Here is a 13907-nt window from a genome sequence, read left to right on the forward strand (position 1 = left end):
AACGGAAAGCATTAACCATTTATATTCTATGGAAGCTGTTTAAGCAAACTGAAGTAAATTATAATTCGACATGGGGAGGTTTTGTAATTTGTCCAATAGAAATTTGTTTTCATTGCAATTGGGGGGAGTAAATAAAGAACATTTGGTTTCTATCATTACACAAGGAGTAAACAGCTTTTTTTGTTGGTAGATTATTTAAAATATAGGTCCATTTTTTTTTTTGTAAGATAAAAAGTTTTGTTTGTAAATGTACATTTGTGAATATGAAATTTGACCGAAAGAATAATTAAATGAATTACTTAAAATTGTTTCAACTTAAAAAAGAATCCAAGCAGTACATCTCTCCACAATAGTTTCAAATCTTCATAAATGTGTTCAGTTATAAATCTACTGATGTCTTGCCACAGATTCCTTACATGAATACAATGCAAAAAAAGATGCAACACTGTTTCTCGGTGGTCATTACAAAAGGTACAATTTGAATTTATGTTTTTCTTAAATTTCTTCATATAGTGGTTGGCATGATAATATTTATGAATATATATTTTTTAAACGTCCTAATTTTATTAATAAGTAGGTATGTGTGTGGTAACATCCAAACTTTTTCCCAAAGAAGATTTTATCAATAAAACCATTCCAACAAGGCTCGTAGAGCTCTACTGTTGTTGGATGGACTAAAAGAAAAACAAATCTGATGAGTCAACAGATTTAATGAAAAATAAAGCAACACCAGATGGAATGGCATCTAAAACAATTGAAAAATCTTTAGATGTTACAGGGATCTTGTAAAGTGATAAAAATGCCTTATAATTAATTAAAAGACCCTCTTCATTTACAAGTAGGCTCCCAGTAGTTTCAATATTGAACACAAAATGCTGGACCATGACGTCATCAAATAGGGACATCGAGACTTCTTGTCGAAGATTGTCATTTAGATTGACAAGATAGTCAAGTGACCGCTCTAAAAATGGAATTACATGTCCTCAAAGATGGAAGGCAGACGTGAGGCGGTGACATCAGGTGGGACCCTTGTAGCCAATGACAAGGCAGAACAACATGCCATAGAGATAGATAGAGGACTCATATTTGTATAGCGTCTGTGACAGCATGGGCAGCGCCATTGGGGCTATCTCAATTTTTTAAGTAGTCAATTTTCTTCTTTTACATTGGCTGATTGCTCACAACTTATTGGAATCCCCTCCCAGTTGGATACCTTAAAATGGCGGAATCCAACAATGGCAATGGCTATGCTATCTATGATTAGTCCTCTATCAATCTCTATGACAACAGGCACAATTGCAATATAAAGTCGTTTCCGAAATGCCACGTAGGTCTACTTATATCAGTGCATTCAACCTAACCATTTCGAAACTTCTATTCGATCAAATAAGCCTCAGGTAGTAAATGAGCAATAATTGTTTTTTTTTTTTACATACAATTACATACAAAAATTCCTCACTTAGTGGGTTTATTTCGTGGAAAGATTTTAGGTGGAGTAAAATCTCTCGCTCCTCATTTTCCTCTCTGTTCTAGCGCAGAGCTCGGTGCTTCTAGCAAGTGTAAACAAAAGGAAATTGACATCTTGCAGTCTTGCATATCTTGGAAAGGCAATCGGCGGATCAAGGTTTTTACTTGTTGAGTAAATCGCTAGCTATATTTACATACTAGTGTGTTATTTGAGTATTCAATTTTTGTGTATTATCCTCGCGCATTTTAACTTGAGCTTCAGATTGAGCAGAAGAAGTGGAAGTCAAAACATGGTGGAGACACGCACAGGTGAATATTTTATTTATTTAACCTTTATTTAATTAGACAAGTCATCCAAGGACCCTAACGATATGCCCCCCGAACATATGCAGTGTCTTATAGCTAGCAGTTGTATTCTTTTAACATGTTTTCTGGCAGTACCGTTAGAGTCCTTGGATGACAGCTCCGATGATGAACCCCTAATTGCATTAGTAAAGAAGAAGCCGCAGCACATTGAACACAATGGGACTCAGGGTGAAAAAGACCAGAACCGACAACCTGAACCTGAGTCAAAGAATAGCACTAGAAAAGATTCTGGTGAGCAAACACTACAGTGAAATTAAAACCTTTAAACACCTATTAAATATATTTCTAATTATATATTTATGATTATATATTGTTTATCATCATATTCACTGTTTATGTGATTAGGGTTGGATGACACCTCAGATGATGAGCCCTTGACGAAGTTGCTGAATAAACTTTCCAGAGCTAAAAAAGCCACTGTACAAGCAAAGAGGCCAGGGACTACTGATATCAAAAGAGGAACAGGTAATGGCATCAAGAAGACAAACAACAAATTCACAGGTGGGAACCCCTCTCATGTAGGCTATGCCCTGAATATTGTACAACACACACACAAACCCACACAATACTATTCTGAATGGAAGGAGGTATCAATTTATTTAGTCTTTGTCATAATTGTAGGTTCAACCCAGAATGAGGACTCCTATGATAGCTCAGACGATGAGCCCTTGATAAACATGGTTAGAAAGATCCCTAAACAGACATCATTGCCATTCAAAAAGAGACCCTTCAACACAGCCAGAGAGGTGAACGATGTGAAGAAGCGCAGAAATAGCTCACAGAACACTAATAAAATAAGCACAGGTGAGACTAGTTCCTCAAATCTTGTATTTAGAATATAAATACAGAAATTAGCTAAATGGATTTAGCGGGACTAAACTTGCTTTCCTCTTCATATTTGTTCTTCTATGTAACTAGATTCATCATCAGGTGACAGCTCAGATGACGTGCCCCTGATTAACATGGTTGACAAACTCAAGACACAAATGCGAACGAAGACACCCACCACTACAGCCAGAAAAACACCTGGCATTAAAAAGCACAGAAAAGTTTTTAAAAAACACAACAGGAGTATAGGTGAGAATACATATCGCCTCTTGGCTCCATGCTTTCACCGTGACATAATATTTTGGAGAGTTGTATCCTTGTTTCTAATTCAAATGTTTTGTTTTCTGATTGCATGATCAGAGACCTCAGATGACAGCTCTGATGATGAGCAATTAATAAATCTGACCAAGAAGTCTCCATCTAAAGAGACTGAAAGTAAAATACTGACGAGGTGTGTCACTAAGGAATCAAACAGCAACAACTGTAATAAAAGTGAAGGGAAAATGAGCCGAGGTAACTAATTCTGCAAAGCACTTTTTCAATTTTATTGCACAATATCCTGGCAGATCAGGTTGGGTCGCTGAATTTGGGTCGTTAAATTTCTCTAATATTTTCGCTTCATCCTGTTTTAATTGTCAGAGGAAGAAGTGAGTTCTGATTCGGATGATAAGCCCTTGATAAATCTAGTCAAGAAGCCCCTTAAAGCTGTAAAGAAGACCACGACACCATTAAAGAAGAGGAGCGTATCAGGAAAGACTGTGGGAGCCAGAAAGAAGACGAGACCAGACATTATGAACAAAGCAGTCATCAGACGGACCACCAAAGTTGTTCAAAGAACACGTGAAGGTGAGAATTATTTTTCAGCACAATCCAAAATACACCTTAGAATAAAATAGGTTGTCTTGTTTTATGCAATAGTTGATCATTTGTATAGCTTTATCAGGGTCTTTGGATGACAGCTCAGACGATGAGCCCTTGAGGAAAAAGATGGTGAGAAATCCACAAATGAAGAGCCTAATGGTGATTCTGGAGAGATGTGACACTAAAGAAGTCTTGGAAGATAACTATAGAGACAACGTGGGAAACACTGGTAAAAGAAGTGCAGGTAAGAATTCCTCTTATTGTATATTTCCGTTCCCAAATGGAATATCTTTGACATAGTCTGCAGCTGCACTGTTTGATAGATAACATTGAAATCGGCTATTCTCTACCTATCAGGGGCGACAGGGTAGCCTAGTGGTTAGAGCGTTGGACTAGTAACCGACAAGGTACAAATCTGTCGTTCTGCCCCTGAACAGGCAGTTAACCCACTGTTCCTAGGCCGTCATTGAAAATAAGAATTTGTTCTTAACTGACTTGCCTAGTTAAATAAAGGTAAAATAAATACAAAAATTATGCAGAGCACCTATAGTTGTTTATTTATTTGCCAGGGGATAAGGAGAACTCCGATGATGAACTCTTGATAAAGATGGTCACGAATCCCCCGCATTCTTCACCAGAAACTATGGCAGAGAAGGAAAATAAGTCACAAACTGCCCTTACGATGAACCTTTGATAAAGATGGTTGGAAACCCAAAGTCGTGTTCAAGGGATATTATAGATACTGGAATAGTGACTTTGTTTTGGGAAAACGTTGAGTAACAAATTTGCCGGGAAGATGGCACAATTGTTACTGACACAATAACCCCATTTTTTTTATTGCATGAGTTTACAGTGTTATGGTGAAAAGAAATATGTGAATTGTCTAAATATTTTGGTGATCTGGAATCACTATTTTCATGTTAGAATTTTTTAGTGTTTTAAATTTTGTAACTTTTTTTATAATTTTTAAAAATATTTTTTTACCACTTGGATGCTGGTGGTTTCATGTCTATAGCATATTTATAACCATGCAAATTTTGACTCACTCAATATGTCAAATTTTTAATTGTTGCCAATACTGTCTCCAGCATAAGGAATTATAGAGTACATTTGTGTGATCGAATGCAATACCTTCCTCCTCCGTATTCCTTTTGGCTGGTATGGGCCATCCCTGGAAGCAGTACTATACATTGTAAATGTTCTTGTTTCAGTCCAAGTATAAGGGCGCTGCCATTCAATTGTGAGATTACATTTCTTTTGTTGTATTATTATTCATGAATTGATTTGTTTTCAACAATTTTATTAAAAGAACAGAAGTTTCCCATTTTGTCTTGTTTCAATGGGCATAAAGTATGCTTTAAAGACCACCAACAGACACAGCACCTATTTTTCTTTTTTGCAAACACTGATGCAATGTTCTTGAGTTTGACTGTCATTATTAAGGTATTTTTGAATTGCTAAACATGAGGTATTAACATAGATTCAGTACAAAAATATACACTTCGTTCCAAAAAAAAACTATGAATGTATCATACAATAATCTAGTCAGACAGAATAGTTTTAAGTCCTGCTGGCTGTTTTTGTCTTTTTAGGAAAATGTGTGATGTCAGTCATTCCCAATGGAACACGCCTTCACTTCTATGGGAGATAATCGGCAAAGAAGTCCAGTCTTCATTGAGACAGCATCTGTATCATTGAGACAGCATCTGTATCATTGAGACAGCATCTGTATCATTGAGACAGCATCTGTATCATTGAGACAGCATCTGTAAAATGAGGGGCACATTTTGTGTCAGTTGAAACAATGTTAAAGGGAACTGGGGACTGGAAACCCTCCAGTGTCAATTTTAGCATGTACATCTTGGTGGGGCAAACTCCAAACAAATTAGTGGGATGCATGCCAGCAATGCCACAACACAACACTAAACAATACATTAATTGCACTATAACGGTGACAAACAGTGCCCACAATCTGTTAGGGCCTACATAAAGCTGTCCCAACAGCAGAGTCCCAACACCTTACCACTGCTACCCCAGGTACCCCAGTGGAGCCTTGTCTGGCAGTGAAACAGTTCATTCAGCCTCATTTACTGCTTAAAACAAAAACAAGGGCGATATTGCTGACTTGCTTAAACAAATGTGGTTTCTAATGACAATTGAAATGGCATAAGGGGAAGACGAGCAGACAAAACGCAATCCGTCATTTCGATTAAGACATGAGCGAGTAAGGACATGGACCAAATTATTAGTGTGAGATACATGGGTTACTAACAGCTTACTACACAACATACACTTAATTTCTTAGCTACAGTATACAGTGCCTTTTGGAAAGTATTCAGACCCCTTGACTTTTTCCACATTTTGTTATGTTACAGCCTTATTATAAAATGTATTTAAAAAAATAAAATGTATTCATCAATCTACACACAATATCCCATAATGACAAAGTGAAAATAGGTTTTTAGAACATTTTGCTAATTTAATAAAACAAATAAAACAATGGAAATACCTTATTCAGACCCTTTGCAATGAGAATCGAAATTGAGCTCAGGTGCATCCTGTTTCCATCAATCATCAAATCAAATTTATTTATATAACCCTTCTTACATCAGCTGATATCTCAAAGTGCTGTACAGAAACCCAGCCTAAAACCCCAAACAGCAAGCAATGCAGGTGTAGAAGCACGGTGGCTAGGAAAAACTCCCTAGAAAGGTAGGGATGTTCAAATGTTCATAAATGACCAGCATGGTCAAATAATAATAATCACAGTAGTTGTCGAGGGTGCAACAGTTCAGCACCTCAGGAGTAAATGTCAGTTGGATTTTCATAGCCGATCATTGAGAGTATCTCTACCGCTCCTGCTGTCTCTAGAGAGTTGAAAGCAGCAGGTCTGGGACAGGTAGCACGTCCAGCGAACAGGTCAGGGTTCCATAGCCACTAACAGAACAGTTGAAACTGGAGCAGCAGCACGGCCTGGTGGACTGGGGACAGCAAGGAGTCATCATGCCAGGTAGTCCTGGGTCATGGTCCTAGGGCTCAGGTCCTCCGAGAGAGAGAGAAAGAAAGAGAATTAGAGAGAGCATACTTAAATTCACACAGGACACCGGATAAGACAGGAGAAGTACTCCAGATATAACAGACTGACCCTAGACCCTCAGGACATAAACTACTGCAGCATAAATACTGGAGGCTGAGACAGGAGGGGTCAGGAGACACTGTGGCCCCATCCAATGATTTCCCCCAGACAGGGCCAAACAGGCAGGATATAACCCCACCCACTTTGCCGAATCACAGCCCTCACACCGCTATAGGGATATCTTCAACCTCCAACTTACCATCCCGAGACAAGGCCGAGTATAGCCCACAAAGATCTCCGCCACGGCACAACCCAAGGGTGTGCGCCAACCCAGACAGGAAGACCACATCAGTGACTTAACCCACTCAAGTGACGCACCCCTCCTAGGGATGGCATGGAAGTGCACCAGTAAGCCAGTGACTCAGCCTCTGTAATAGGGTTAGAGGCAGAGAATCCCCGTTGGGATTGGGAACAGAGACAGCAAGGGAGACAGCAAGGGCGGTTCGTTGCTCCAGTGCCTTTCCGTTCACCTTCACACTCCTGGGTCAGACTCAATCATAGGACCTACTGAAGAGATGAGTCTTCAATAAAGACTTAAAGTTTGAGACCGTGTCTGCGTCTCTCACATGGGTAGGCAGACCATTCCATAAAAATGGAGCTCTATAGGTGAAAGCCCTGCCTCCAGCTGTTTGTATAGAAATTCTAGGGACAATTAGGAGGCCTGCGTCTTGTGACCGTAGCGTACGTGTAGGTATGTACGGCAGGACCAAATCGGAAAGATAGGATAGGAGCAAGCCCATGTAATGCTTTGTTGGTTAGCAGTAAAACCTTGAAATCCGCCCTTGCCTTAACAGGAAGCCAGTGTTGTGAGGCTAGCACTGGAGTAATATGAACAAATTTCTTGGTTCTAGTCAGGATTATAGCAGCTGTGTTTAGCACTAACTGAAGTTCATTCCGTGCTTTATCCGGGTAGCCGGAAAGCAGAGCATTGCAGTAGTCTAACCTAGAAGTGACAAAAGCATGGATGAATTTTTTTGCATCATTTTAGGACAGAAAATGTTTGATTTTTGCAATGTTACGTAGATGGAAAAAAGTTGTCCTTGAAATAGTCTTGATATGTTCGTCAAAAGAGAGATCAGTGTCCAGAGTAACACCAAGGTCCTTCACAGTTTTATTTGAGACGACTGAACAACCATCAAGATTAATTGTCAGATTCAACCGAAGATCTCTTTGTTTCTTGGGACCTAGAACAAGCATCTCTGTTTTGTCAGAGTTTAAAAGTAGAAACTTTGCAGCCATCCACTTCCTTATGCCTGAAACACAGGCTTCCAGCGAGGGCAATTTTGGGGCTTCACCATGTTTCATCTAAATGTACAGCTGTGTGTCATCTGCGTAGCTGTGAAAGTTAACATTATGTTTTCGAATGACATCCCCAAGAGGTAAATATATAGTGAAATCAATAGTGGTCCTAAAACAGAGCTTGAGGAACACCAACATTTACATTTGATTTGTCAGAGGACAAACCATCTACAGACAAACTGATATCTTTCCGACAGATAAGATCTGAACCAGGTCAGAACTTGTCCGTGTCAACCAATTTGGGTTTCCAATCTCTCCAAAAGAATGTGGTGATCAATGGTATCAAAAGCAGCACTAATGTCTAGGAGCACGAGGACAGATGCAAAGCCTCGGTCTGACGCCATTAAAGGGTAATTTACCACCTTCACAAGTGCAGTCTCAGTGCTATGATGGGGTCTAAAACCAGACTGAAGCATTTCGTATACATTGTTTGTCTTCAGGAAGGCAGTGAGTTGCTGTACAACAGCTTTTTCAAAAATGTTTGAGAGGAATGGAAGACTCGATTTAGGCCAGTAGTTTTTATATTTTTATTGGTCAAGGTTTGGCTTTTTCAAGAGAGGCTTTATTACTGCCACATTTAGTGAGTTTGGACAGAACATTTGGTACACATCCGGTGGATAGAGAGCCGTGTATTATGTTCAACAATGGAGGGCCAAGCACAGGAAGCAGCTCCTTCAGTAGTTTAGTTGGAATAGAGTCCAGTATGCAGCTTGAAGGTTTAGAGGCCATGATTATTTTCATAATTGTGTCAAGAGATATAGTACTAAAACACTTAAGTGTCTCCCTTGATCATAGGTCCTGGCAGAGTTGTGCAGACTCAGGACAACTGAGCTTTGGAGGAATACGCAGATTTGAAGAGGAATCCATAATTTGCTTTCTAATGATCATGATCTTTTCCTCAAAGAAGTTCATGAATTCATTTCCGCTGAAGTGAAAGACATCTTCTCTTGGGGAATGCTGCTTTTTAGTTAGCTTTGCGACAGTATCAAAAATACATTTTGGATTGTTCTTATTTTCCGCAATTAAGTTGGAAAAATAGGATGATCGAGCAGCAGTGAGGGCTCTTCGATACTGCACGGTACTGTCTTTCTGTCACAACTTCCGCCGAAGTCTGCTCCTCTCCTTGTTCGGGTGACGTTCGGCGATCGGCGTCACCGGCTTTCTAGCCATCGCCGCTCCATTTCTCATATGTCCATTTGTTTTGTCTTGTTCCATACACACCTGGTTTTCATTCCCCAAACCATCCCACACATATTTAGTCCTCTGTTCCCCATCATGTCTTAATGGCGTATGCTCACACGCGATACTTTTAATATTCATGTTCTTGCAGCAAAAGGTGGCGCTACAAAGTATTAACTTAAGGGGGCTGAATAATTTTGCACGCCCAATTTTTCAGTTTTTGATTTGTTAAAAGGGTTTGAAATATCCAATAAATGTCGTTCCACTTCATGATTGTGTCCCACTTGTTGTTGATTCTTCACAAAAAAATACAGTTTTATATCTTTATGTTTGAAGCCTGAAATGTGGCAAAAGGTCGCAAAGTTCAAGGGGGCCGAATACTTTTGCAAGGCACTGTACATATGAGATGAGTAATGTAAACAAAGTGGCATAGTTTAAAGTGGCTAGTGATACATGTATTACATAAAGATGCAGTAGATGATATAGAGTACAGTATATATGTATACATATGAGATAAATAATGTAGGGTATGTAAACATTATATTAAGTAGCATTGTTTAAAGTGGCTAGTGATATATTTTACATCAATTCCCATCAATTCCCATTATTAAAGTGGCTGAAGTTGAGTCAGTGTCTTGGCAGCAACCACTCAATGTTAGTGGTGGCTGTTTAACAGTCTGATGGCCTTGAGATAGAAGCTGTTTTTCAGTCTCTTGGTCCCAGCTTTGATGCACCTGTACTGACCTCGCCTTCTGGATGATAGCGGGGTGAACAGGCAGTGGCTCGGGTGGTTGTTGTCCTTAATGATCTTTATGGCCTTCCTGTGACATCGGGTGGTGTAGGTGTCCTGGAGGGCAGGTAGTTTGCTCCCGGTGATGCGTTGTGCAGACCTCACTACCCTCGGGAGAGCTTTACGGTTGTGAGCGGAGCAGTTGCCGTACCAGGCGGTGATACAGTCCGCCAGGATGCTCTCGATTGTGCATCTGTAGAAGTTTGTGAGTGCTTTTGGTGACAAGCCGAATTTCTTCAGCCTCCTGAGGTTGAAGAGGCGTTGCTGCGCCTTCTTCACGATGCTGTCTGTGTGGGTGGACCAATTCAGTTTGTCTGTGATGTGTACGCCGAGGAACTTAAAACTTACTACCCTCTCCACTACCCAGTCCACAGGTAAACAGTGTATGATCGCGGCATGATTAGTTTTAAGTCTAATACTGCGGGTAATGGAGTCGCCAATGACTATTGTTTTCAATTTGTCAGAGCTAATGATGGGAGGCTTCTGACTCTGACTCGCTGCTTAATGGGTAGAACCAGTTGAGCATTCCTACAGCATTTCCCTCCTTCCTACACTGAAATTACCCTTGCCTAACGATTGCAGCTGGGGTTGCAGCACAGCTATCCTCGCCATAAGGCGATCGTTCTCCTGTATATTATGAGTACATCGACTGCAATTAGAAGGCATCATGTTAATGTTTCTACTTAGCTTCGGCTGGTGGAGGTCCTGACGAACCACGTCCAGATAAAGTGTCCTTGTGATGTTTCTTCAACTTGATTGTAGTCCACCTATGGTAAATTCAATTGATTGGGCATGATTTGGAAAGGCACACACCTGTCTGTATAAGGTCCTACAGTTGACAGTGCATGTCAGAGCAAAAACCGAGCCATGAGGTCTAAGGAATTGTCTGTAGAGCTCTGAGACAGGATTGTGTCGAGGCACAGATCTGGGGTTTCAACAGACCTCACCCCTGTAGGACTACGTGACAGAGTATCAACAGACCTCTCCCCTGTAGGACTACGTGACAGAGTATCAACAGACCTCTCCCCTGTAAGATTACGTGACAGAGTATCAACAGACCACTCCCCTGTAAGACCCAACAGACCTGTACTACGACAACAGACCTCTCCCCTGTATGACTATGTGACAGAGTATCAACAGACCTCTCCCCTGTAACTACGTGACAGAGTAACAGACCTCTCCCCTGTGACAGAGTATCAACCTCTCCCCTGTAGACTACGTGACAGAGTATCAACAGACCTCTCCCAGTAGGACTACGTGACAGAGTATCAACAGACCTCTCCCCTAGGACTACGTGACAGAGTATCAACAGACCTCTCCCCTGTAAGACTATGTGACAGAGTATCAACAGACCTCTCCCCTGTAGGACTACGTGACAGAGTTTCAACTAGACCTCTCCCTGTAGGACTACGTGACAGAGTATAGAGTATCACAGACCTCTCCCTACGTGACAGAGTGTACGACTACGTGACAGAGTATCAACAGACCTCTCCCCTGTAGGACTACGTGACAGAGTATCAACAGACCTCTCCCCTGTAAGACTACGTGACAGAGTATCAACAGACCTCTCCCTGTAAGACTACGTGACAGAGTATCAAGACAGACAGAGTATCAACAGACTCCCCTGTAGGACTACGTGACAGAGTAACAGACCTCTCCCTGACAGACAGAGTTTCAACAGACCTCTCCCCAACAGACCTGTAGGACTATGTGACAGAGTATCAACAGACCTCTCCCCTGTAACTACGACTATGTGACAGAGTATCAACAGACCTCTCCCCTGTAGGACTACGTGACAGAGTACAACAGACCTCTCCCCTGTATGACCACGTGACAGAGTATCAACAGACCTCTCCCCTGTAGGACTACGTGACAGAGTACAACAGACCTCTCCCCTGTACGACTTCGTGACAGAGTATCAACAGACCTCTCCCCTGTACGACTACGTGACAGAGTATATACAGACCTCTCCCCTGTAGGACTATGTGACAGAGTATCAACAGACCTCTCCCCTGTACGACTACGTGACAGAGTATCAACAGACCTCTCCCCTGTACGACTACGTGACAGAGTATCAACAGACCTCTCCCCTGTAGGACTGTAGGACTACGTGACAGAGTATCAACAGACCTCTCCCCTGTATGACTATTTACAGAGTAGACCTCTCCCCTGACTACGTGACAGAGTATCACAGAGTATACGTGACAGAGTATCACAGACCTCTCCCCTGTAGGACTACAGTGACAGAGAGTATCAACAGACCTCTCCCTGTACAGACTACGTGACAGAGTATCAACAGACCTCTCTCCGTGACAGAGTGACCTAAGACTATGTGACAGAGTATCACTACAGACAGAGTATCTCTCCCTCTGTACGACTATGTGACAGAGTATCAACAGACCTCTCCCCTGTAAGACTAGACAGTATCAACAGACCTCTCCCCTGTAGGACTACGTGACAGAGTATCAACAGACCTCTCCCCTGTAGGACTATAACAGACTACCTGTGACAGAGACAGAGTATCAACAGACCTCTCCCCTGTAAGACTATGTACAGAGTATCTACGTGACAGAGTATCAACAGACCTCTCCCCTGTAGGACTACGTGACAGAGTATCAACAGACCTCTCCCCTGTAGGACTACGTGACAGAGTATCAACAGACCTCTCCCCTGTAGGACTACGTGACAGAGTATATACAGACCTCTCCCCTGTAGGACTACGTGACAGAGTATAACAGACCTCTCCCCTGTAAGACTATGTGACAGAGTATCAACAGACCACAGAGTTTCAACAGACATCAGAGTATCAACAGACCTCTCCCCTGTAGGACTATGTGACAGAGTATCAACAGCGGTGAAAGGATAACTTAGTTCCAATGCTTTCCCAATTCAGCCATTTCAAATGATAAATTTAACATCTGGTAAAGCCAAGCATCTTACATCCTTTGGTGAGCACATATTCATATTAAATCCTGGATCTGTTCTTATCATTGTCACAAGAGGCTCTAAATGGAAAACAGGAGAGGGGAGAGGGAGCAACCCTGCCTTGTGCCTCTGTAACAGGGTTTCTTCCATTCCTCTCCTCACCCCTACCTGGGCTTGAACCAGGGACCCTCTGCACACATCAACAACTGCCTCCCACGAAGCATTGTTCCCTATCGCGCCACAAAAGCCACAGCCCTTTTCAGCGCAAGGGAAACAACTACTTCAAGGTCTCAGAGTGAGTGATGTCACTGATTGAAACGCTATTAGCGGCACCCCGCTAACTAGCCAGCCATTTCACACTGTTTATACCTCTAGAAAGACAAAAGAAAGCAGACAATTACATTTGTAAGTACTGTTGCTTTATGATTGGAATAGAGGACCCCTATCAATTTACAAAAGTCAGGCCCAAAGCCAAATTTTTCTAAGGTTCTTAAGAGAAAAGCCCACTCTACCCTGTCAAATGCCTTCTCAGCATCTTAGGAGACAGCAGATGTAGGAGCTATATTTATGCGGTTTAACCACATGAGATGTAAGAGCCTCCTCATATTATCAGTTGAGGTCCTGTTCTTAATAAATCCTACGTAGACACTATGTATAATATTAGGTAGTGCCTTCTCTAAGTGTATCACAAGGGTTTTAGTAAGAATATTACAATCCACATTAGCTCTAAAATTACCAGGTTCTGTAGTATTTATTTTGTTATTTTTTTGTTTCACCTTTATTTAACCAGGTAGGCCAGTTGAGAACAAGTTCTCATTTACAGTCTTGGCCAAAAGTTTTGAGAATGACACAAATATTCATTTTCACAAAGTCTGCTGCCTCAGTTTGTATTTGCATACACTCCCAAATGTTATGAAGAGTGATCAGATGAATTGCAATTAACTGCAAAGTCTCTCTTTGCCATGCAAATGAACTGAATCACCCAAAAATATTTCCACTGCATTTCAGCCCTGTCACAAAAAGACCAACTGACATCATGTCAGTGATTCTCTTGTT

General features: G+C 41.3%; 1 protein-coding gene across 5 annotated transcripts; it reads left to right on the forward strand.

Annotated features, from left to right (window-relative positions):
• Positions 1 to 1319: 1319 nt before the first annotated feature.
• On the forward strand, positions 1320 to 4843 carry LOC135551733 (protein DEK-like). Of its 5 annotated transcripts, none has more exons than XM_064982940.1 (9): positions 1323 to 1776; positions 1906 to 2064; positions 2179 to 2298; positions 2455 to 2637; positions 2752 to 2910; positions 3022 to 3174; positions 3301 to 3507; positions 3596 to 3766; positions 4092 to 4843. In XM_064982940.1, the coding sequence occupies exons 1-9, from the start codon at positions 1758 to 1760 to the stop codon at positions 4214 to 4216; spliced, it is 1296 nt and encodes a 431-aa protein (XP_064839012.1). In that variant the 5' UTR covers positions 1323 to 1757; the 3' UTR covers positions 4217 to 4843. The 5 variants fall into 5 exon arrangements, with proteins under 5 accessions (XP_064839010.1, XP_064839008.1, XP_064839009.1 ...); XM_064982939.1 differs by having other exon boundaries at positions 1325 to 1776; positions 2179 to 2334; XM_064982938.1 differs by having other exon boundaries at positions 1320 to 1776; positions 2179 to 2637; positions 3605 to 3766.
• The last annotated feature ends 9064 nt before the right edge of the window (positions 4844 to 13907 follow it).

Source organism: Oncorhynchus masou, chromosome 13, assembly GCF_036934945.1.
Source record: "Oncorhynchus masou masou isolate Uvic2021 chromosome 13, UVic_Omas_1.1, whole genome shotgun sequence".
Taxonomy (NCBI): Eukaryota; Metazoa; Chordata; class Actinopteri; order Salmoniformes; family Salmonidae; genus Oncorhynchus; species Oncorhynchus masou.

Coding starts and splice junctions, on each gene's coding strand:
- LOC135551733 (XM_064982936.1), top strand. Junction 2,065..2,178: donor TAGCACTAGAAAAGATTCTG/GTGAGCAAACAC, acceptor TTATGTGATTAG/GGTTGGATGACACCTCAGAT. Junction 3,175..3,300: donor TGAAGGGAAAATGAGCCGAG/GTAACTAATTCT, acceptor TTTAATTGTCAG/AGGAAGAAGTGAGTTCTGAT.